General features: G+C 36.2%; 1 protein-coding gene across 4 annotated transcripts in view; it reads right to left on the reverse strand.

Moving 5' to 3' along the window:
• AFTPH (aftiphilin) overlaps positions 1 to 25,858 on the reverse strand; it is a 41,611-nt gene that overhangs the window by 2,145 nt on the left and 13,608 nt on the right. For 2 of the 4 annotated variants that reach the window (XM_026712902.2, XM_026712901.2), the window contains exons 3-9: positions 24,950 to 25,098; positions 24,432 to 24,558; positions 24,162 to 24,218; positions 22,168 to 22,290; positions 18,185 to 18,245; positions 16,551 to 16,634; positions 13,579 to 13,702 (exon numbers count right to left, since the gene is read on the reverse strand). In XM_026712902.2, the coding sequence (XP_026568687.1) occupies positions 13,579 to 13,702; positions 16,551 to 16,634; positions 18,185 to 18,245; positions 22,168 to 22,290; positions 24,162 to 24,218; positions 24,432 to 24,558; positions 24,950 to 25,098 (725 nt within the window). The remainder of the gene's footprint in view (positions 1 to 13,578; positions 13,703 to 16,550; positions 16,635 to 18,184; positions 18,246 to 22,167; positions 22,291 to 24,161; positions 24,219 to 24,431; positions 24,559 to 24,949; positions 25,099 to 25,858) is intronic. The other 2 variants (XM_087919317.1, XM_026712903.2) reach the window with 1 other exon arrangement.

Genomic DNA, 25,858 nt, shown 5'->3' on the forward strand with positions numbered 1-25,858 from the left:
GCAAAACTTCTACGAATCTACTTAATTTAATCCCAAACGCATACGTTTACTTAAGTACCATGAGATTTCGGTAGCTGCAATTTAAGTCTGCATACTTTACTAACAATACAGACATAGCACTCCTCTTTTAAGAATGGGATTCTTTCAAGTGGCAATACCAAAGTATAAATACACTCCTGCAATACAAAAGTATATTTATATTCCTATTTGTTTAAAGCTATTTTCAGAGCCAAAATCTCACTAATGTTCTTCCTGCTTAAATTTTTGAAGGAGGAAGGTGAAAACTACATTATCTTTATTCATAATGCTTTGTGCATATTTTAATAGCTAATATTATTATTTGGGAACAGTTTTAGGGGCATTTTTTAGATCTTTCTTATTTGCCTGCCAGTAACTTAAAAAACAAAAGCAAGTATGTTTAATAAAACAGTGAGAAAAAAGACAAAAATCGCTATTGAGATAATACTTTTTTTAAAAAAATCAAATAAAAGTTTACAAAATAAGCTCTGAGGTTTCCAAGAAGATTTCATCACGCAAAATAAAGAACAATGTAGTTGGTATTAAGCCAAATTGCACCAGACTCTGATCTTGTTGCTTGGGCCTTTTATCAAGGTTTCTTTGATAGAGTAGTTGTTGCCATAAAAAGGGAAAAACTGAGAACTGCATTATACTGTACTGGGTAGTACAAATTAATAATTATAGCTGACCCCTCCCAATATTAAAATCCATTTTTGTACAATCTTTCTGTCTAAAGATTGTTTTTAAATATTTAATATAAGTTATACTGAGTCCGGAGAAGCTATTTTTTTCATAAATATATTGAAGGAAAAAGTAGCAGATCCTTCAATAGTTTTTCATTTCTTTTTGAATGATACATTAGGATATAATAAACCTCGCAAACTGGAGTAAGTGCATTCTCAAATTATCGGTAATAAGATTGCTATATATATTTGCAGTTAAGCTGAGAAATTTGGGTGCCAAAATGCATTTAAAAATTGGGTTTGGCTTACCTGCAAGCAAGCTTCTTCTTAAGTATTTTCAGTAATACTTTTTAAAAGTGCCATCAGAAAGTACATATTTGTAGATAAACCAAAATACAGTGAAAAATGTGCTACCTGTGGATAAGCTAAGTGTGAAAATTAAAACATACAAAAATTTCAAGGATTGGCTTATCAGCAGATGGCACATTTTGTCATGGCATGTTGGTTAAAAATTTAAGAACTGGCTTATCCATGAAGGTTCTAACATACAAGTATATATGGTACATTACACAACAATCTTTGTTCCTCTCATCTGCTTCCTTCATAAAATTCAGGTAATAAAAATATCAGAATAGTTGTTTTTATTTCATTTGATCCAGTTTTAACTTCCTCTCCATTTTTCTGCCAAACACACTTTACTTGAATGACAAGTTTAACTTATTCAAAAGCTGGAACTTAGCCACAAAATAACACAACTTATTTTTCTCTATGTTTTTAAAGGACCAAGCCAGATCACAACTTATTCCATATAAATACAGATATTTCTTTTTTAAATCTGCAAACTTTGCAATAACCTACCTACTCTTCCCAGCCAGTAAACATCGTCATGTAATAGCCACGGTGGGGGTAAGGGGATTCTAATTCAACACACAAGATGGTAAACAATGAAGAACGCAGAAAGTGGATTTCATGAAATAGGTCAATTTCTTGGCTGCATTTCATCTAATCTGGCACCAATTTTGGGGAGTATAATATAATATGTGCCTTGTACATTTGGTTTTAGTCATTTTTAAAATTAATTCTGTATGCTACCAGTATGATGGATTTGATTTCAATCATGTTAATTTAAATTACTAATAAGGGAGATTTAATTTAATGGTTTAGATCTGTGCTTCTCAACCATGGCAACTTCAGGATATATGGAACTCAACTCCACAAGTCCACATATTTTAAAGGTGCCAAGGTTGAGACACTGACTTAAATTACAATTTACTGACTAGTTAGGAACCATCTGTAATCATTTCTAATAAAAGTGCATATTACTTTTTTAATATAGCTTTAGTGCATTTTCTTCAATATTGAAAAGAACAATGCATTTTTATTTTTGGAATATACATAATAAATTGGAAAAAGAGCCAGGTTATGTTTCACCAAAGAAAGAAAAAGAAAAGAAAAGAAAGAAAGAAAATTCACCGAAGAAAGAAAAAACATATATCTGGAAAAGAACTAGACATAGTTGACCACTACATAGTTGGCCAATGGATCTCAATGGAAGGTAACACAATAAAGGAAATTGAACTAACTACTACGAAAAAAGTGTCCACGAAAGAGACTTACAACGAGATCGACAAAATCAGCAAGTAATGTGGGTTCAATTAGTAAAAGCAAGCTTAGGACCATATTGGTTGCTCCTAAGAAGCCTTCATCCTGAAGTGGATAGACGGTGGTTAAAATGATGATGATGCATATCATGTAAATCAATTAACCAGATTCTTTTCAGATATCCACTAAAAAATGAGATGGCTTTATTCCCAAGACACACTTCACTGACCAATAGGAAGTTGTGTGTGTATAAGAATACTAAAACTAGATTAATTCAGTTAATTAAACCTGGCAGAAGGGCAAGAGGGAGCATAGTAGTCTGTTAGGCCCATAGTATCATTGTCCTATTATGATACAGCTTGGTGAACAAAAGTATGAATAAGCAGATGAAAAGATTATCAAGGCCATAATAGATCTCAAGAGAGGTCTCAAGAAAAACCACCCTAGGCCACAATATGATAATTCTATTTTTGCTCAAGTACTCCATGGTAGTTTTGGGAAGCTTATCCAAAAAGCCCTGATCAGAGAAAAACTAATGGTTCTCATAAAAAGAAGAGTGTCACAATTGGTTCCCCAAACCTGTCATATACAGAAATTCTTTTAAAATCTTCAATAAGCAGGGATAGTTCTCAAAATGGTGATTCATTCAGGCTGCAAGGCCATATGTTTCTTAGCAAATAATGTTACTTTTAAGTACTTGACTGCCTTACAAAGAAGTATAGGTACTACATTCAAATTCAACCTAATGGGTCCTCCCCCTGCCCAGTGTGTTATTTTAGTTAACCAATAGGACAGTTCAGAACCAAAACTGGAGACTGCAGGGATGAGTTCTACATACTTTTGGTTTCATCCTCTATCTTCCTTATCCCTTGCCTTTATATCTAGATCAAAAATGTCAAACTCACGTTGTCTTAGCAGCATCATGTGACGTATTGGAACTTTTTTCCCCTTCACTAAACCGGGTATGGGTGTGGCCAGCATGTGACGTATCCGGCCCATGAGCCGGGAGTTTGACAGCCCTGCTCTAGACATTTCCTGGCCCAAAACGATCTCATTATTTCAAATTGTCTATTCACTCTTTCTTAGTATCTACTCAACATTCATGATTATTTCTTTAAACTATAGCCCTGCTTAACAAAACCTTTAAAGTATTATTTAATTTATAAATCTAATTTAAATCCTATTTAATTACATTTAATTTAATCAATAATTTCAGTTATTCTACACCCATCAGCTTCATTCATTGCACTATTGCTACAAGCTGAAATATACTCTGACATTTTTGGACCTTGAAAAATAATCTGACAAAAAGAAAAATATTTCAGCACCAGCTATTTCTTTGGTTCCATACAGTTTAATATCTCTTCTTTAACTTTCTTTGTCCTAATCAAACAAATAACATAGACAAGCAGCAAGGCTCTGTCAGTACTGTCAGTAAATTTATCTAACTAAAATCATGTATATATTTTAACATTAAATAAAAAAAACCAAAAGAGCACTTTTTGAAATGGACGTGTAAAAATGAGGGAGTCTTCTCAGTTTTTTAGTGGTTTCATCTAAACATTCTTGGATTGCCTCCAACAAACAAGACATAGTTAAATCTTTGCTAATACTGAAATTTTTCTTTGATTTGGCAATGTGAAGTTAATATAAAAAAGATGTATAAGGGGAGACATACTCATGTCCAATTCCCATCATCTGAATTATTTTCTTTTGATCTTTCAATTTGCTCTTTTTTCCAAACAAAAACCATCCGAGGCATTCTGATATTGCTGATAGTTTCTTTCAAAAGGGTATTAAAATCTTGAAGGACAAGAACACAAAAGAAATAAAGGCATTGTGACACATACATTTTGTTGTTGCTGTTAGGTATGCTGTTGAGAAATAATTACAGTGAATTCATAAATTATTCAGACTTCCTCCACTTTTGTCAATTTTGTTATGCTACAGTTGTTGAAATTCTTTTTTTCCTCATTAAGTTATACTCAGTAACCTCATAATGACAAAGTGAAAACAGAATTTTAGAAATGTCTGTAAATTTATTAAAAATAAAAAAAACTGAAATATCACATTGGCATACGTGTTCGGACTCTTTGCAACAACGCTTTAAATTTAGCTCAGGTGCCCCCCCTTTCTCTTGATTGCTGCTGACATGTTTCTACACCCTGACTGGAGTCGACCTGTAATAAATTAAATTGATTGGATGTGATTTGGAAAGGCACACACCTCTCTATAGAAGGCCTCACAGCTGACAACGCATACTGTAGCAGAGCAAAAGCCATGAGATCAAAGGAACTGCCTGCAGAGCTCAGAGATAGGATTACTGCAAGGCATAGATCTGGGAGAAGCTACAATAAAACTTCTGCTGCACTGAAGGTTCTTAAGACTACAGTGGCCTCCATAATTTTCAAATAGAAGAAGTTTGGCACAACCAGGACTCTTCCAAGAACTGGTTTCCTAGTCAAAACTAAGCAATTGGGGGAGAAGGACCTTAGTAAGAGAGGTGGCCAAGAACCCGATGATCATTTTGACTGAGCTCCAGAGATCCTGTGTGAAGATGGGACAGAGTTCCTGAAGAACCATCACTGCAGCCTCCACTGATCTGGGCTTTATGGTAGATGGAAAGAAGCCAAATAGACTGAAGTCTTTTCTCAGTGCAAAACATATGAAAGCCCACTTGGATTTTGCAAAAAAGCATCTGAATGACTCTCAGACTGAGGAACACGATTCTCTGGTCTGATGAAACCAAGATTGAACTGTTTGGCCTCAATTCTAAAAGTTATGTCTGGAGGAAACCAGGCATCACTCATCACCTGCCCAATTTCATCCCAAGATATTGGCAGCATCCCACTGGTGGTGGTAGAATCATGCTGTGGGGGTGTTTTTCAGCAGCAAGGACTTGTCGGGGTTGAGGAAAAGCTGAATGGAGTAAAGTGCAGGGATATCCTCAATGAAAACCTGTTCCACAGCACTGAGGACCTCAGACTGGGCCGAAGGTTCACTTTCAAACATGACAACGATTCTAAGCACACAGCCAAGACAACACCAGAGTGGTTTAAGGACAACTCGGTGAATGTCCTAGAGTGGCCCAGCCACAACCCTGACCTGAACCCTAATGAACATCTCTGAAAATAGACTTGAAAATGGCTGTCCACTGAAGATCACCACCCAACCTGACCGAGCTTGAGAGGAAGAATGGCAGCAAATCCCCCAATCCAATGTGCAAACTTGTCACATCATACCCAAAAGGACTTGAGGCTGTAATTGCTGCTAAAGATGCTTCAACAAAGTGCTGAGTGAAGGGTCTTATGCCAATGTGATATTTCAGTTTTTTTTCTTTTTAATAAATGTACACACATTTCTAAAATTCTGCTTTCAGTTTGCCATTATGGGGCACTGTGTGTAGATTAATGAGAAAAAAAAACTAAATTTCAACAACTGTAGAATCAGGCTGCATCAGAGGCGGTATTCAGCAGGTTCTGACCAGTTCTCCAGAACTGGTAGAGGAAATGTTGAGTAGTTTGGAGAACCGGCAAATATCACCTCTGCCTGGAGATTTTACAGTATCCTTCCCCTGCCACGCCCACCAAGCCAGGCCCACAGAACTGGTAGTAAAAAAAAATTGAATTCCACCTCTGGGCTGCATCATAACAAAACTGACAAAAGTGAAGGGGGTCTGAATACTTTCTGAATGCATTGTAAATTTCCATCCGTTGATGAGGGTGTTAATTCATCTGCAGCTTCATTTGGCTTACTTAAAAAGAAATTCAGTTGACTTGTTCACTGGTTGACAGAATACATGTGATACACCATGCTCACACAAATGAGAAACTGACAAAGTAGCTCTCATGTTATTACATGTATACTGTTTTTCTAGATTACCACTGCTGTAGATACAGACAGAATAATCTATTTTGTTGAACTTTCCAAGACTGTTATTGTTAAATATAAAAAATACTTAAATATCATCCAAATGATCATGGCACAGCAGAAACTTATGCATCTAATGCTGACCTAGCATGATTCCTCTTGCACATTTTTGAACATTTCCCTTAAGTGTTGCATCTCACATTCAGAAATTAATCAACTTTGCCATTTCAGCAGCTGATTAAAAAAACATACTGTTTTCTAAGGCTTCTATTTCATACTGTATTTTCAGACCCAAGTGATCAATGTCTTCAACTTAGCAGCAGTTTAAGCCAGACAGATATTGAATCAATATTTCTGTATGTAACATGTCTTTCAACAGAACTAGTCAATAAGAGGCAGAGTTTAACGACTGGTTGGAAAGACATCAAAGAAAGCCAAAATTGTGTTTTCTGCTTAACTCTGTTGCTCAGAAAGGCTGAAAACTACTTTTTAAAAAGAATATTTGACTATTAGAAGTTTGGTAAAGAATACTGAAGTCAGAACTAAAGCTAATTAGGGTCATTGGCTGCAATTTGTGTTAGAACTTTATTTTATTTTAGAACTAAAATACTAAGAACTGGTTTTGTATTGTTTTTTTTAACTAAACACATATTTATGCTTAGTTGCACAGCAAACATACATTCCATACAATTATATAAAAGTTAAATGACAATTCTGCCAAAGATAAGCTCTTCCAGATAAATTCATGGTCTAATGATCACCATATATTTGCAAACTGAAGTAAATGGCATGTTATATTTTATCAAATGATTAACAGTTACATTACTGATACATGGGAAGTTTGATTCTGTTGAGTAAGTTATCTTATAATAAATGCCAGCAAATAATTATCCTTTTTAGTCTGGTCTTGAAGAATCAGTCTCCTGTATCTCCCTTTTCTATCTCTCCTCTGCCTTTTTCTAAGGGTATCTGTATGTATGTTAAAAGCAGAGGTGGTATTCAGCAGGTTCTGACCAGTTCTGGAGAACCGGTAGCGGAAATTTTGAGTAGTTTGGAGAACCAGCAAATGCCATCTCTGACTGGAGATTTTACAGTATCCTTCCCCTGCCATGCCCACCAAGCCACGCCCACAGAACCAGTAGTAAAAAAATTTTGAATCCCGCCACTGGCTGGAAGGTACGTAAATGTGGAGGGAGAGGGATTCTGAGCCTGCGGGTTTTGACTGCATCTTATTGAATTGTTGGGAGAAAACAATTATCTCTCAAATATGATAAAATGCAGGAAATGGAACATAATATGCTAAATATGACTTGTAAAGTATTCACTACAATTTTAATCCAACCTTTCTGCCTTTATGGCAGTCCACAATGAAATACAAAATGGCAAAAATAAAGCAAGCACCCTTATCTTACCAGAGCTGTTACGTGCAAGAAGCTGATTTCTAAGAAGGCTGTACTTGGTCTCTCTAGAATTATTTTTCCTTCTGTTCAATTGTGACTTATTCTTGGGAGACTGCCTTGACAATCTCTGCGGCTTTCTTGGCAAGGTTGTTCAGAAATAGTTTATCATTGCTTGCTTTCTAGAGCTGAGTGTGTGTAACTGGGCCAAAGCTGGCTTTGTGCCTAAGGCAAGACTGGAACTCATGATCTCCCAATTTCTAGCTTGATGCTTTAACTACACCAAAATGGCTCTTCCACCTACAATATAAAAGTGGGCCGGGAGGGACAAAAATTACCTAATATTTAGGTTTTAGCTAGCGTAATGATTATGAAAACAAATTATGCTTCCTCTAAAATGAAATAAACATATTGGTATCTCTCATACTGTACATTCCTTTTGTAGCATTATCAGAAATGCTGCTCTGAGACATGTTTTTTCTCCTGATCCTTGAAACATACTGAATTGTATTTTTTTTTCTCTTTCAGCAGCATTTGATTTAAATGCTAAACGTTAATTTTAAATGAATATTTATTCCCCAACTAGGAATTCTGGAAATGTGTATATTATTCTAGCTACCCCAAGTTACAGGAAGACAGTCCATAAGCTATGCAGCTTCCAATTTTCTTTTACAATTCTTCTTCTACAACAAGCAGAATCCAACAAATGTTAACTCTTTGTGGCTGTTCAACTGTAAATTTATGGGTAGGAATAGGTTAAACAACAGAACATAAGATCATGCTCACAGGTAGGTACAATGTACTAATTCTTATAACCGGAAGGAACCATTTGTTTAAATTGTAGTTATTTTATACTCAGATGGCTCCCCGCTTTATTTCCTACTATTTCCTTCAACTACCTAGCTATGCTTAGGGGAGAGCTCCACTGAATGTCAGAAATTAAGCAGGGTCGTATCTTGATACCGTAGTATCTGGATGGGAGACACTTAGGGTCTCCCGGAACTGCAGGCTACGCTGAGAGGTAAAAAAAAAATCCCAAAAGGGGCTATGGCAAATCACTTCCATACCGTTGTCAAGATAACTACAGAGGTATGGATGTGAAGTCACACGCTTGGAGACCTTATCTCTTCTGTCTGAACATAGCTTTATTTTGAACCATTATTATTTGCTCTGTAACATTTTAAAAACCACCTAAATGACTATAACGAAGTGTAATTTTAATGAAAAATATTGTTTAAGAGCAATAAGTTTAACAGCAAAATTCAGGCAACCTAGAGCAGATTTGTGAATGTTAGTCCAAATGCACAGAGAACCCACATTATAAATAATTGACAAAAAAATAGTATGCAACTAAAGCTGCTTTTGGATACCATCTATCATCTATATGTTCTAGTAATAGTAATGAAGTCAAGGAATGGTCTGAACGCAAGAAAAGCTAAAGGCTTTAACATGTTATCTAAAAAACAAACACTGAACTATGTGTTGGAAGGGAAACTTTCCTGTATTTATAAAAAAACAAAGTTTAAAATAATCCCAAATCATTGAGGCTTAGCACTCCCCCTAGTGGCACAACATTAAAGTAACTTTAGGTTAGCCCAGCTTTCTTCTGTTTGGTGGTCTCTAGTCATCAGGTTATATTTCACACTGGCTAGATAATAACAGCTCAAATCATCCAGATATGCTGGAGATGAGAGAAGGCTATTTTATATAGTAGCAATTTAGAATGCTTGAGTTGCTAAGGAAACAGGAATACATTTCTTGTGAGGGATGAATTTTATACTTCTGAGATGAACATATCCTTATTTTACATGCAGTAATTGTGGACAGAATATAATCTTGCAATTAAATGCAAGAATTCCAGCAATTAACAAGAAAAAAAATTGCAGCCCTCTTCTTTTTGTCATTTTCTACTTGTATTTTGCATAGCAGCACTAGCCATATTGTTATGATTTATATTCTCTTAAAAATCAAATACTTAAGCTTTATACAAATTTCAAATGGAAATTTTTGCAGCACACCAGAAACTGACCGACTAGAAGCATGGTCAAGCACTCCCAGGACAATTTATACACTATAATGCAACACACACACACACAAACACAGTTAGTATAGAGATACGAGAAAATCAATCATACAAAGCAATGTGAAGTGCTAATAGGGGTGTGAAAAACAGTCTGCGCATGAACTGTGTTGAGCTTCAAATGGCTGTTTCAAGCATTTCATAAGAGGAACACAAGCATCCGAGTTCAACCTAAGCTGCTTCCAGTTTTCACTGCTGTTCTGGGCAATGTAAATGGAGTGCTGTCCAGCCTCTTCCACCCAACAACTGACTTTTGAGGGGTTTTTGCTTGGATCAATACAGCAACCAGGACAAATCAGTGTCAGGGACCAGCAGTTATAATTTTAGGCTTAGATTAGAAAAATCCAGTTTTAATTCTTCATTTGAGCAGCAAGCTCATTGGGTTAGGGTTAGGGTTAGGCCTTCTCTCTCAGCCCAACCAACTTCAAGAGGCAGTTATGGAATAGTAGAAGGAAGCGGAAGACCTTTAACCAGCACATGGCCCAGTGAGTCATTTTGGATTTGAATGTCATCAGGAGAGACAGAAAGGACCAGGAAGGCTCCTGCAAAGGACTAGCAATTACATTAGATTGTGAGTCACTCCTGCTGCCTTAGGATTTATAGTTTAAATTGCTCTGAATGGAATGTTCAGAAAGGCAGGGGATAGAATTAATAATAAGGCCACCTTTTTTTCCTTCTGGCATCTTTCACAGTTCCTGAACAGCTGTAATCAGTGGTGCATTTCAAACATTTTTACCACCGGTTTGGTAAGTGTGGCTTGGTGGGCGCGCTTTGCATGCGCACACACACTTTGCGCATGCAAGCACTCCAAACATGCACTTTGTGCAGGCGCAGAGGCTTTCTGACTCGCCTCCTGCAATCCTGCACTCTCCCTGTAGCTTCAGCAGCTGACGCGCGGCAATCTGCTGTGCCGCGCAAAGCGGCTGCGCTTCAAAAGCAGGGAATAAAGGTTAGTATGGAAGCCCGGGTGGGCCAAACAGCAGCTCCTCAGAGAGAACCGGCCTGAACCGGTAGAATACCACCACTGGCTGTAATGGTAACTGGGAGACAGGAGGAGGAACCTCAGCCTGTCTGATAAACTAGAGTCTGAAAGAGGGAGGAAGGGTGGCAAAAGTATCCCAGCCCTCCCTAACTTCTTGAAAGTAAAAGTGAGGGATAGGAGGAGGACTTGCAGCCTTGCAAGATTCTATTAATATAAGCATACAATGAAGATAGAACGAGTGTTCCTGGTGGTACTTCTCACAAAACCAACAACAGCACATCAGTGATATTCCTGTTAGCTGAATATCCCAAATAGTATTATCACTGTAATTGTATCTTTTATTTATCAAACGAGTTTGCTGCCCATCTCACCAAAGGTGACATTTTCATAGCCTCCCTACCTTCAGTTCCACTCCCATACTCTATTTATATAGCCATTGATGAGGTTGCTGGGTCCCAGTTACTGACCCAGATCTAATAACTGCAGCACACTAGCTGTGAGGCCTCGCTCCACATTGTATACACGGTGCATTAAGTGTTGCTCTGACTCCCAAATCATAACCTAGGCAGAAATGGGAGTGTATGCTACTTCCAGTATTATAAAGTCATTGCCTACTTTTCTGGAACATAGACTACTGTTCTTTTTTCAATAAAAAGAATTAACTGTTATAGTTGATGTAGCAGGTTTCAAGGAAGATGTCAAGCAAAGGAAAAACTGAATATATGCCCATGTACTATTATGTGTTCTAATTCAATGTAAGTGTTGGACACACTTTAAAACAGGGGTCCCTGCCCTCTGGGCTGTGGCCCACTACCAAGCCATTTGCATGGGTGCGCACTGTCCCACTGTTCACACAAGTCGAGCTGCACTTGTGTGCACCAGCCCATCACTTGCACAAGGTTGCATGCTTGTGTTCGCCTGCCTGCTGCTCACACGACCCAGTTCCCCTCTCCGCCCCAGCTGGGGCCACCAAGCCTCAAGCAATGGAGACCACTGCTTTAAAGAGTATTGTTACTGTTTTGGTTTAGTTGTCTTATTGAGTGTGACCATATTTGTGCGTGTAAATGATATTCAAATTTAGATTATCTTTAGAAATGAGGTGAGACTGTCTCTTCAAAGGCAAACTGTAAGTTCCACAATCTATAAGATATGAGAACATGCATAAGAGATATACCCCTCTCCCTTATCAATCTAACATCATAATGCTGTTTCAGAAAGTTGTCAGTGTTGCTCTGGATAGTTGATTGAATGTTGAGTATTTTGAGTTTTAAAATATATGTACTACCGTGTTTCTTCAACAATAAGCCCCCCCCCAATAGGAAGACCCAGCAGGTTTTCTAGGCATAAAATGAAATTAAGCCCCTCCCCCCAAATTTAGGCCTAGTTTAAAACATGCGAAATTGGGGGCGGAAGGCGGGGGGGAACTTGTCATTAGGAGTACCCTACGGGCAACTACACCTCACCATCAGCCGCTCCTAACAGCCAATCATGGTGGAGCAAGGAGGGCTCCCTTACCCTTCCCTTACCCGGGTCCGCAGGAGGGCGGTGTCAGCATGGATGTCTGGCAGCGTTTCAGCCGCTTCTCAGGCCTCCATAGCTTCCACGGTTCCCACTGGTGCTGGCACCTCTCTCGCCAGCACCGTCTCCAACAACAGCATCTGAGTCACTCCCGCTTTTCCCCCGTCCCCGTAACAACAGGGAAATTTTTTTTTTTTTTTGAGGTACCTGGGAACGCTGCGCGCTGCATTTTGGTTTAATCCCGAGAGGCTGGGCGGGCGTGAGAAGAGCCAAGCGAGCGTCTCTGCTGCTGCTAACCTTGGTGCTCCATCCCTGGGCTCTGCAAGTTTGCAAAAGTCCCGGTGCGCAGCCCGTTCCTGCATTCCAAGCACCCAGGCCGAGCTGCAGCTGTCCCTCTCTCGCCAGTGCTGTCTCCAACAACAGCGGCAGCAGTGGCGGGAACCATGGAAGCGTTTCAGCCCTTCTTGGGGGGGGGGAGCCACCTCCGTAACTTCCATGGTTCCCACCACTGCTACCGCTGTTGTTGGAGACAGTGCTGGCGAGAGAGGGAGAGCTGCAGCTCGGTCTGGGTGCTTGGAATGCAGGAACGGGCTGCGCACCGGGACTTTTGCAAACTTGCAGAGCCCAAGGATGGAGCACCAAGGGTAGCAGCAGCAGAGGCGCTCACTCGGCTCTTCTCACGCCCACCCAGCCACTTGGGATTAAACCAAAATGCAGCGCGCGGCGCTCCCAGGTACCTCAAAATCTTTTTTTTCCTGTTGTTACGGGGATGGGGGAAAAGCGGGAGCGACACAGATGCTGTTGTTGGAGACGGCGCTGGTGCACGGGGAGGAAGAAATTAATTCACCCCCGAAAAGATGTCCTAGCCATTTTTTCGGGGCTCAAAAAAAAAATAAGACCCGGCTTTATTTTGTGAGAAACACGGTAGCATCCTGATTGTCAAGTACACTGAATCAAAAACTATAAACACCCAATTACTAGTTGGCAAAAATAAAGAGTACAGCGAGACTTAGAACAAATAGATTTTGGCACCTCAAATCTGATGATGTTACTGTACGTTAAAAGACATTCTGCTGATTTGCTTGGCCTGGATTGCTGAACTTTCAGGTTTTACTGCACCCTGTACACTCCCTTGTTAAGGCTTCAAAAGAAAATTAATAATTTTAAGGCTACGGTAGTTGAATTGAGTTGTTGAAATTTGGTGAGAATTTCTCCTTTTTCCTGGATTTTCAGAATATAATTACATCTGATATAGCTTTTCATGATTGGGATGTATTTTTTTGTTTACTTTAGACACCATGGGTTATTGGTAGTAGCTATATCTTTAATCCTTGTTCATCACTCAGTTGTGAGATGGGCAATCCATCAAATTTACAAAATATATCAGTACTCAAGAATCATTAAATGTCATTAGTCAATGAAATTTACCTTGCCGATGTACTTGCTTTCTCTACCGTAGACATTAGCTTTGCAAATGCATCAGTCACTTTACTGGTGGTTTTGGAAGTTTCTAGCTTGGAAGTTGTCAACTCATACAACTCTGGATCGACACCTTATAGCGCAAAATTATAATTAGTAGCAGATAGCAGAAATTGTTTGCGTATAATCTCAGTTAAGAAATTTTTATTTCCATTGTCTGTAAACATCTGAAGTATTAATGTTCCTCATAAGTAGATCATAGACATTTTGTTAATTTCCATCACATTCTATTAAGTGAGAGTCAAGAGCAGCAGATAAAATGACATAAAAGCCAAACCGAAGACTATCCCAAATTAAGTAGCATTTTTCTAATGAAATCAAGGAGCAGAATGGTTTCAATTCTACATTACCATATAACATCCATTTTCATTCCATTATCACCACACAAGTAGTATTTAGAGTTCTCATGGCATTTTTTTCTCCATGTTAGTAATGCAAAAAAAAAAAAAAGTTTAAATGGTGTTTTTTTTAAAAAAAATAATCTTTTGGGTTCTCCTCTTTTATGAGAATGCACTTAAGAAAGGCATGGATATTGGAAACTAACAGGAGCCATAACATAATTAAAATAAACCAATTTTTGGAAGTAGTGATTTTTGGAAAACTTCAAATTCATATTTTTTTTAATTGCCATATGTATGAGTAGCAACTGACAACCCAAAAAGAGGAAAATATACTGGTAGTAAAATTTACTGGTAGTAAAGTATATACTGGTAGCTCCAAGGAAAAAGGCCAATTGTTTTCAGAAACTAGGCTTGAGAAGATTAAAGTGCTCATAATTTGTCATTTCCTACAACTACCAAAAATCCTTTCAGTTAAACCAATGATAAAAACCGTGTCACTCTGCATCCACTGCAGACTTATTATTCAACTGAAAATATGTAGGTAACATACAAACTTTAAATTCAGGGTACAGAGTATTTTAAAATTTTCAGATGTTTACAGAATTCTTAAATAAACAGAAACATACAGTTGAAAAAATAGTTAATGGATTTTCAGAAATCCCATTAAAGTATGGCAGCATATTAATCTGCCAGTATTTCAAAATTTAAGTCACAATTAAACCATTTGATACATTTAACATATTATTACAATTAACATTTTCAAGCCATAAGCCAACAACATTCAGTAGAAAAAACTGCTTATCTTCACATATGATTAAGAAATAACTGCTAAAGTTCTAAATTTGATTTCACTACTTTTAAATCAAGGCCTTTAAAATAAAATGAATATGAAATATGACTGTGTAAGTACAACTAATTTGTGTTGCCTGGAAATATCCATACCATTTTAATATAAAAATTGTCATATTGAAAAACCTTAATGAGATTAAAGGAATTTAGGATCTAAGTTAAGACTGAGCTTTAAGCTTAGGAACAGACATACACTATTACATCCACTTTCAACACTCAGAATTGTAAGCTAGAAGCAAATGACTTTCCAAGAAACAAGATAGATGTCACTACTTCCTACATGGTTTCTATTAATTTGAGGACACAATTTTAATGAAAATTCAAGAGTAGGTAACTATGTATTTTCACAATAATTATAACTTAATGTCAGAAATAAAATTTGATTTTACAAGAGGCCCATAACTGTGCACCGCTGAGCAATACTATGAAAATTAAAATGGATGGATAAACATTAATGTATCAAATAATACATATGCCTCATGCAAAATTAAATCACCAATGTCTAACTATGATTTATTGATCAATTCTGATATTAAGAGTTAAAAATGCACAATGTACCATCAAAAGCTTCTATAGTTACAAAGATAAGGGATGCTCTTCCTAGATATTTGATCATCGAAGCTTAACAGAGACCTGTACTCCTCTATCCGTCTCATGTGTACACAGAGGCATGCTTTGCCACAGAAAGACATCTGAACTCCCAGCAGAGTATTAGAAAGGGATATAAGAGACACACTATATACAGATCTTTCAGTCTCTCATCATGGCTTGGATTTTCATTAAGGAACATTGCTAGGTAACCAAGGCCTCTGCTACATCTTAAAATGATTGCTACATCTAGAGGAGAATCTTGCCTCAAGCAGTGAGTGGTTTAAGATCCATACAGACAATTCAAAGAGAACAAGAGTTTTTAGAGCAAGGCTGTATCTGCAACATATAACGGGACAAACTTGACGAATGACTGTTTCTTTTTAAAAATTAATTTTGCTACAGTTTAATCTTTCAAGTAAACTGAAACCTTTACCTATCAAGAGAACTAAACAGAAGCAAAAAGTACTTGGTTAACATGCTCTACCTTCTCATGTTTCATCCTAAGCTGGCAGAATATTCCCTTATTCAGCAAAATATTTCAGAAGTATTAAACTGTTCAGAATTACAACACAAGTTTTTGCCTAATATCAACTTTTCAATTTTTCTGCAGGCAGCAAGATGCCAGCTCTTTTTTATGCAACTTTGTTAGTTGCAGCTGTCCATTGCTACCTTCTATAGTTTGATACTGAGACCAATGAGCATAATTTCAAGCAGAAAGATTAGGAATTGAAAATATTCTTTGTGATACTCATAGTTTGTTCCAAACGTTTTTTAAAGTTGGATATCTCTGGCTAAAACACATCAGTTAAAACTACACATCTGAGATACATAACCAAACTAATTATCGAACTTGCCGTTCAATAGAAAAAAGGAAGAATTATGAGGACCCAATATGCTGACTCTACACCGCTTAGAGAGGGCTGTAAAGCACTGTAAAGTGGTATATAAGTCTAAATGCTATTGCTATTAACTACTAACTGGAACAAGTTATGGAGGAAGAAGCTATGTGTCAAAGATAGGCATCCAAGAATAAATTAAAACTCATGTATTCTTGTTTGTAGGAAAGTCACACAATGCAGCTCATGCTTTTAGTACAAAAGTTAAGAGATTAAATTTGCAGCGTTTAGTGTTTTGGCTGACCTGGGATGGTGGTGGTGGTGCTAGAGCTACTGTCATCCACGGGCCCAAAGAAATCAAGGTTCAGAAGAGTCGAACCTCCACTAGCTTGAAATTCAGTGACCATGTTGGTAGGCAGCCATATAGAAGGTAAGCCAAGGGAGGGATTTATGTGTAAAAAGGGGGTAAGACACACACTTGAACATGCCAGTTATAATTAGTACTTAGTACATCATTTTATAAAAAATATAATAGTGCTTACAAGATTAGTTTGCAGTTTCTATAGCTGTTAACAAATCAATGTACATTGTCATGTACAAATGCAGCAGAGATTCCAATACTTAAAAGCTAGCCCAAATTTTCAGAACAATGAATAGAACCAGAGAGAATCAGAAGGGTATGTCCAATTAAAGGGAAACAATTTTGCAAATTCAAAGCTACTCTCCTACGTGAAAAAAAAAGATACTGCTGTACAAAATTAGTACACATTGTAGTAAATGCGCACAACTTTACCATTTTAAATTGAACTGTGGTGAATGAATAATGTGTTGTCTATGAAAATACAGCAGGACTATACGTTCTCATTTATTGTTTTGAAATTTTATTGTGCATTGTTACTTTTTTCTCTAGGATAATAGCTAGATATATATCTAGATATATTGCCCCAGGTGCTTGGCAGGCATAGAATGATTTATCAATTTAATAAATAATATAGCAAAGCAATATATAGGAATATTGGTAGTAGTCGTTCTCATTACAACCAACTCCTTGGTGTCAAGTTACATTGTTCCCCTTTAATACTGAAACAGAAAAATCAAAAATACATTTTAAAGAAATTTTTAAAGGAAAGCATGATGAATTGACTGAAGAAATAAGACACCAGACAACAGCAAGAGAGTCCATCCAGGCTTTCCTTCAGCACCTTCATAAAACCGTAACATCCTCAAACAATGTTTAGCAATGTTTTCAGTTCACCGACATGGCTGGTGATTATGATGTATGACTGAACTGTAACAGAATAGATGCCATGTTTACTAAATCTTATTTAATTTATCAGATGTATTTAATGTACATATTTTTACATTTTGAAGCTTTGTTCTCATTTTTGGCACTTAACTAGAGAAAATCATGACAATACAGTTTGCAGCCATTAACAAAAAGATTTACTCTAGTAAAATTTCACAACGAACAAAACTTAAAGTGGGCTAGCATTTTATCATATACAATATTTGTACATGGTTGAAAAGTAGCTTTTAAAAAGTGAATGTTTTACAAACAGAGTTTGATTAAAAAAACTTGGAAGCAATTATTACACATGTGGTTTTGCTATTTAGAACTATAAAGAAGCCTAAAAAGGCAACAGTCTGTTGAGATGAAAGCTATAAACTAAGAATAAATAATTACTCCAAACTTATGTTCTATTAATACAATATTACACAGCGATGTGTACATAACACAAATTGAGCAAAAATATGTCTTACCTTGCTCTTAAAACACTACAGACTGCTTTAAATTGGGCATAGTTAAACAGAAAGAAAGCCTGAATTTCCAAAGCTAAGAAAATATATATTTAAGCTATCAGCAGAGAGACGTTTGTCTGAACTTTGTAGCTTTCTTAACTCTAGCTCTGGTGCTAGAGGCTCTACGGAGAGACGTACCATCTAAAGGGTTAGTAAGGCCACTGCTACTCCAGTCAAACTGGACAGGTGGTAGAGATTCCTAGGGTTGAAAAGTCAGAAATCAGATTTTATAGTTAGGTCATAGTATAATAAAATGTCTTATGTGCTCTTGTGCATGCAAAAAGGCTACCATTGAAAAGACAAAAGACAGACTCAAGGCACAATGTTCAAAATGAAATCCTTAAAAATGCATTTCATGTAACCCATGAAAAGGTATTATTTTCTAGTACTGGGGAGTCTAGATCTCTCTGATGGACAATTGTATTTAAAAATTACAATATGATATTACTCCAGACAGGGATATTGCTCTGGCAGATAAAAAGATATAAATGATTAATACAAGAGAAGCAGAACAGTAACATCAAAATACAATTTTCTAATTCTTGAAAATAAAAACGGACAATTACAATGTATTTAATGTAGTATATTTAATAAATGGAAAAATGGATCACTACAACTCTCTAAATAATCATAGTATAGTCATGATTATTTAAGAATAAAAACACTGAATTGCACTAAAAAGTAAAATCTTACAAAGCAGACTTATGTTTCAAAATGGTCAGTACACTTAGCTAAGGTATTAAGTATGATAATAAATTAGAATGAGCAAAACAAGCAAAAATATGAAAACTATTACTACCCAAACTGCTAATTTTGAAGCATAAGACAAAGGAACAAATTGCACACTAATAATTAGAATTGCATATTGCATTTTAAAAAGACCCAGATGTTACTATTCAAAGAACAAACACTACTTTCATTTATAAAAGAATCAAAGATCTAGCAGTAACTTCCTACTAAAGAAAGGACAAGGAACCTTTTCTGGTTACACCTTTCCTTTGTACTCCACAGTCCCATGCTACTCTAAAAACTTCTGCAGAACCATAGCAACTTTTACAGGACAATGCTGAAAAAAGGGGAGTTAACAAAAATTAACATTTTCTAAAACAAACACAATTCTGAACAGAATCTTGACCCTAAACTAAATGTCATAAAGAATCTCTAAATTCTAAGTTTACCTTGACAACCAAAGAGAATAAAACTATTGTATTGTCCTTTAGAGCAGAGGTAGTCAAACTTGGCAACTTTTAAGACTTGTGGACTTCAATCCCCAGAATTCTTTAGCCAGCTACAAGCCTTAATGTTGCCAAGTTTGCGGACCCCTGCTTTAGAGCTTCATGATGCTTAAATGGAAACAAGCAAATACAAACCCCTTTATTCTTTATTACTATTGTATATTTTATCTCTTCGTACAGGTGTTGCCCTATCTATCTGATACTTCTGTTTAGCATATTCATTCTGAACTTTATCTCTTTCTTGCAAAAAGGCATACATGCAAAGCAAGAGCAAAGTGTATAAACAATTTCACTAAATCTTCTTTAACCAAAATTAAAGCTTGCAAAACTGCACAATGTAAGTACTGAATGTATAGTGTATAAGAAAGCAATTTAGGATTTTACTTAATATTTCATATAATTTAAATTATGATAGAATGCTTAATTGTAATTTATTCAAATTGTCTACTAACAGAATCAACCAATTATATTTATTCAGTCAATGACTTGCAAAAAAATTACAAAACACGAAATGCTCAATTCCTTAACTCTGTGAATATGTCCCAACATGATACTGCAACACTTTTAACCTATGCAGTGGAAAGGAGCACAATGTAATAGCGCTGCTTTGTCTATATTCACATATCTCTAAGAACTGGTGATGATTAGGACAATCCCCATATCTGAGGATGTCCAACACTGGCACAGAATTACCATCATCTATCACAAAAACTTTATTTACAGCAAGGTTTGAATCAAATAGCTCAAGATATTTTGCTTTTACCTAAAGTGAAATGTCAAAAATGCTAAAAAGTGCTGCTACTTCAATAATTTTGAATTGAAAGGAAATATAAGATAGCAGTATCTCATTAAGCTATCTTCTGGCCAACCTGACCTGTGTAATTCAAAACTTCCATGTATTTTATAAAGAAATTAATCTAATCACTTTATTATTTGAAATATATTTGTATTTGAATATATATTTTGTTTTAAAATCTTGTTTTGTTTAGATGCAAAATAAATATCTACTTCTACATTACATTTTGTTCATATTCTCAAAAGATTTCAATATTAGTTGAACATTTTCCCTGAATTATACCCAAATCAAAATACAAGTAGTGTTCAACTTACAACCATATATTTAACAAAGGCTTAAGGTTATGACAGCACTGAAAAAAGTGACTTATGATCCACCCTTGAAAGTATGACTATCGCATCCTCTCTGCAGTCACATGACTGTAATCTAGGTGTTAGGCAGCCTGCTCATATTTACAATGGTTGCAGTGTCCTGCAGTCACATAATTGCAATTTGCAACCTTCCAACAAGCAAAATCAATGGACAAAGCCAAATTTGCTTAACAACCACATGATGACTTGCTTAAGCACCACATTGCTTGATTACCAAAATTTCAGTGCCAACTATGGATATAAGTCGAGGACTACTTGTAATCATACATAATGTATACAATTGTTATCAAAATGCTATTTTAAAATTAAGCAAAAATAGCCATTCCATCACTTCCATCAACAGTAGGATTTCTTTTATTTGTGTATTAAATTTATATGTTGCTCCTCTCACTGATAAGGTGACTTTTGTCAAAATCAAAAGTGGATATATATGTTTAAATAAAATGTTAATATTATAGGAAAAGCATAATTAAAGCTTTGTATGTTTTTTTATAAAAAGGGCTTAGCAATTTTAGCACAGAAAAGAGCAATATGAACAAGCACCAAACTATTTGTTAAACCACTGTTATTTGTTATAACTATAACTGTTCAGTTATTTATCACTGTTAAAAAGCAGACAACTGTTAAGATAAGAATAAGCTCCTGTAGGGGTGGGATCCAACAATCGGTTTGGTGATTTATGAGGTTCGGTGATTTACGATGTGCTTCCCTGCACGCTGCGCGTGCACCTGTAAATCGTCATCAGCCTGGTGCCTGGACAGCTGAGCAGCACTGCGTGCCAAGAAGCAGCCTTTGAAAAAGCCCTTTTTTCCTGCTTTTTAAACTGTAGCTGTGCCTTGCACAGCAGCTGAAGTTGAAAACACAGGAAATAAAGGTCAGGTAAGAGCCTGGGCGGGTGGGTGGCAAAAACATCAGCAGACATAGAACCGGTTCTATGTCTGCTGCTCTTCAGAGCTACCGTTTCTACAGAGGTGGACAGAACTGGTAGAAACCCACCCCTGGGCTCCTGCAGTCTAATACAGAGATTGTTCTTTTCTCTGGTGAAGAAAGACTTCAGAAACAGGCCTCACTCACACACGGGAACAAAATCCATGTAGGGAAGAGTTTGGGAGGCGACACATGAGCTCAGATAACATTAGAAATTGAAATTATATAATATGCAACATCTAAATTATGTTAGAGGTTTCTTTGACCAATGGGCCTGTCCTTTTATCTCACCACTGGTCCTTTGCATCCATCCAATATTGCTGAAGGGTTTCCCAAGTTTTAGTAATAGATTGGTAGATGCTCAATAGGAGGAACAATCAAGAAATAATTCATGCCCACTATAATGGAAGATAATATATGTTATGATTGATGTTGTAATATTTGTTTATATATTACTGCATATTTGTTTACATATATATGATCATGATGATGATGATGTTTGTATGTTAATATCTTGGACACCTAGAGAGCACACTGCTCAACATAGAAAGGAAATGTATGATATAAAATAATAATTTTTTTTTAAAAAAGAGAAATATTTCATTCCCATTCACAGATGTTAAGTTGTTCCACCAGCAGATGAGTGCTAATGAATCCAGCTCTGACAAATTCAACAGGTTTCTCTGAGCATATGAAGATTTATATTTCCCAGGCAGACTGACAGAATTTTGGATATTGTCATTAAGAATGTATTGATTGAACAGTAACCACTCTTATTCTTCCTTTTTTTACCTGCAACTGATCAGGTGTACATATATTAATTTCTGGTGATATAGCAGACGTCTGTCCTATTGAGGCTATTTTCTCTGCGGCAGAAATTGGTTTCATGGGTTCCTTTGTAGGCTCTAACATACCCTAGAAATGAACACAATCAATCAAATCTTTATTACGGTCACAGGCAAAAATAAGGAGGAGAGGATACAATTAGTAATTTTAAAAGGTAAAAACTATAAAAGAAATAGTTAAAAAAGATTTTAAAAGCATATACACACAGAAACAGAAAAATAAAATAAAAGCCTATAAATACAATGAAACAAAATCAGCATACGGCCAACTAAATCTATCACAATAAAAAACACTCTTATTGTGTTTTGTTATGAACACAAAACATACCATTTTAGTAACACTAAATAAACAAACACCAAGCATATTTTTTAAACAATGATGTCTGTCTAATGTATCTACTATAGAGCATAAAGAAACCTTTACTTCTGGTTGAAAAGAAAAAGAAGACTAGCATTGTTATATTTTTATTCTTGCATTCGAAATCATAGAAATATTTTTTACTTTTTTAAAAAATTGCATAGTAATGAAAATAAATGTTTTTTGTTTAATCCTACTTCTCAAGGAACTGATTGCACCTCATTACATAAATATATTCAATTAACATGCTGTATTTATATTACAATATAACGTAATTTATGTGTGCTGCTGAATGATGGAGAGTGGCCATCTTCACATCCCCAATGTTTTTACTCTGGACACACACACCCCTTTTGTGGTTCACCCACATTTTCCCTCAACGTGAAAGGGACCTCAGTGTGTTTTCCCAGATGACCAATTAATGCAGAAACAGCATCTACCTTCTAGTCCATACTGCTTTATTCATGTGTTAATTTAAACCATTGTTGTTACTGGAGAAGTGTACAAGAGCTAAATGGTCCATCCCTAAGCTCTTGCAGAGCTCCTCTCACAGTCCAAGAACTGGACTGTTTGTAGTATGTGATGTGATATAGCTGCTCTATAACTCTTATTATCAGTATTATCTATAATCAGTATTGTTAGAAGTACCAGTGCTCCTGTTGGAAATGATTTGGCTAAAGATGGCATAGCAGCTTTAGCTTACCAAAGAAAATGATTTGTCATATCTTTATAGCTTTGGGGTTAGCTCTATCATTTCCTTATTATTACTACTAAATAGTTTTTTATCACATATGAATTAGGCAAGTTTTGCAATGATTTGTAATCAATTCCCCAAACCTAAGTGAATATCAATTCAGACTGAGATTTCCCATTTTGAGGCAAAATATAATTTGTAGCATTCAGAGTTTGTTTAATTCAAGCAATATCTCAATCTAATTTTTTTTTCTGAACTTGGGAAAAATGGAAGGATTTGGAATATCAGAGGACAGGGGCTGAATGAGCCTAAGCAATCAAAATGGCTTATTTATGGCTCCTATTTTTCCTTAAGTATCTAAGAGTCATGGAAAAAATATAAGGAAAGACCAACCTAATGACAGATATGACATTTTCTACAAGTATCTATCAGACGTTTGTAACAAATGTCCTACAAAATGGAACAAAGCTTGTGTCCCAGAGCAAACGGAATCCAAGAACATTACTCCATACCTTACACACAAAATAACTGATCCAAAAGTGCAACAGGATTTGTTGTCTAAATCTGATGCACCCAAAAAGCTCTACTATGAGCTGAGTAATCATCACAGAATAGAGCTAATAATTCCTCAATATCAGAACTGCTCCACCGCACGTGAGGAAATGAGTAGGGAAGAATCTTACATTAAACGATACCATTCCCCCAATACAATAATATCACAAGATATAATATTATAAAGCGTGCTAATAAATTAAATTAAATGCTACTCTAGTTTCCCTAAAACTTAAATAACCGATACATGACTTGGAGACTATGCTGCATTTGATCTGAAAGGCCATTGGCTTTGACTGTTATGCAGATGCAACTACATTGAGCTGTTGGAACTTACCAGCCCTGCTGCATACATGGGAACTATGACGGGCTGCTTCTTATTACCTGTGAAGAGCTAAAACAAAAGACATTTCCATCTAATTAGTCCAAGTTATTTGCAAACTTATTCAATTAGTCTCAAGAACCATTTTTTAAACAAGACCAAGAGTTTTGTAGGTTTACTTATGAAATATACAGTATCATGTAAAATTACTCGCAAGAGTTAAAACTATATACTATTCTGCATTCCAGAAGAATGGAGGAATTTCTACCTTAACTGAAAACTCACAATGTTTCTTGTGTCGATTCCCAAAGAGCAGAGAAGCTTTTTGTTGCTATGGGAGCCACCCCACTGGTATCTCAGTCCATAAGCATCATGGATATCCTGAAGCTCTGCCCACACATCAAGTAGTTCCCTACAGAGCATGTTATAAGTCAAGAGAAAGAGCAAAAAAGAAAAACACTGGCACTCAGCAGATTTAATTGCTTTCTTCTGCATTTTTAAATGACTGGCATATTAAAAAAGTACTGATTAAGATCCCACCCAAGCACTTAACCTCTAGGGAAATAACAATGATTATTTACAGAACAATTATTCTTTTATCATAGAATGAGAAAATGAGATTCATACCAAATAGATTGGTGCTACTTAGAAGACACTAGATGTAATACTTTTTTGTAAGTATAAGCAATACTCCACATACAAATTATCTATTTCTGCCCAACAGGACAGTTTGTCTCAGAAAATATTCCCCAAAATGTAAATTTCTTCTTCTCCATCTTTTGATGCCACTAAATATTCCATACCTTTCTGACAAGTTCTCCACTGTTCTCTCTGGTTTTCTGCCCACTTCTAACATGACATTTAAAGGAGGAATTTCCTCTCTCATTTCAGAAACAAGCACAGGAGGAAAACAGGCCTTGAATATTCGTTCAAGACGATTTAGAAGCACAACCTGTATTAGGACAAAGAAAACCAAATTGATGCTGAAAATCATGCAAGTATCTTTTTTAATTGTGGAAAAAAAATAATATGATGACTTCAGATATAACTGTCTGTACATAGTACCTAGGATTATCTGAGAAGACAGTAGAACATCAAGCAGAAACACCTCCAATAAGCAATGTGAACAGGAATTTACCTAGTTTTCTGTTATTCATAAACATACTGTATTTGACTGTATTGGTACTCCTCATTCAGTGACTCTTTGAAGTTATAACTGCACTGAATGAGGGTACATGGCTGTTCCTTACAACTGTGGTTGTCACAGTATCCCTTGATATAGGTTTAGAATTTGGCAACCAATTCACAATTATGATGGCCATAGCATCCACTGGCCAAGTGATCACCATTTATGTACTTTACTGGCTTTTGACAAGTAAAATCAGTGAAGAAGCTGACAGGTCATCACAAATGAAGCTGACAGGTCATCACAAATGATGACTGTGGGACCACTGCAACTACATGGGATTTACTTAATAATGGAAAATGGAACTGCCGTAACTGCTATCTATAAGTTGACACAGTAATGTGAAGTTATGCTTTACGACTGCATCACTTAGCAATAAAGTTACCTGTCTCAATTTTATTGTTAAGAGGGGACTCTACCTGTTGCCAGAATTTTCCAAGCAAGTGAAATTTCTATTTGTTTGTGAATAGCTGCAGTTGAGTTTTCAACTTGATCAATCCTAATCCTAAGGCCTGCAACCTTTCCA

This window comes from Pseudonaja textilis, chromosome 1 (assembly GCF_049901715.1).
Source record: "Pseudonaja textilis isolate UNSWEBS1 chromosome 1, rPseTex1.2, whole genome shotgun sequence".
Lineage (NCBI taxonomy): Eukaryota > Metazoa > Chordata > Lepidosauria > Squamata > Elapidae > Pseudonaja > Pseudonaja textilis.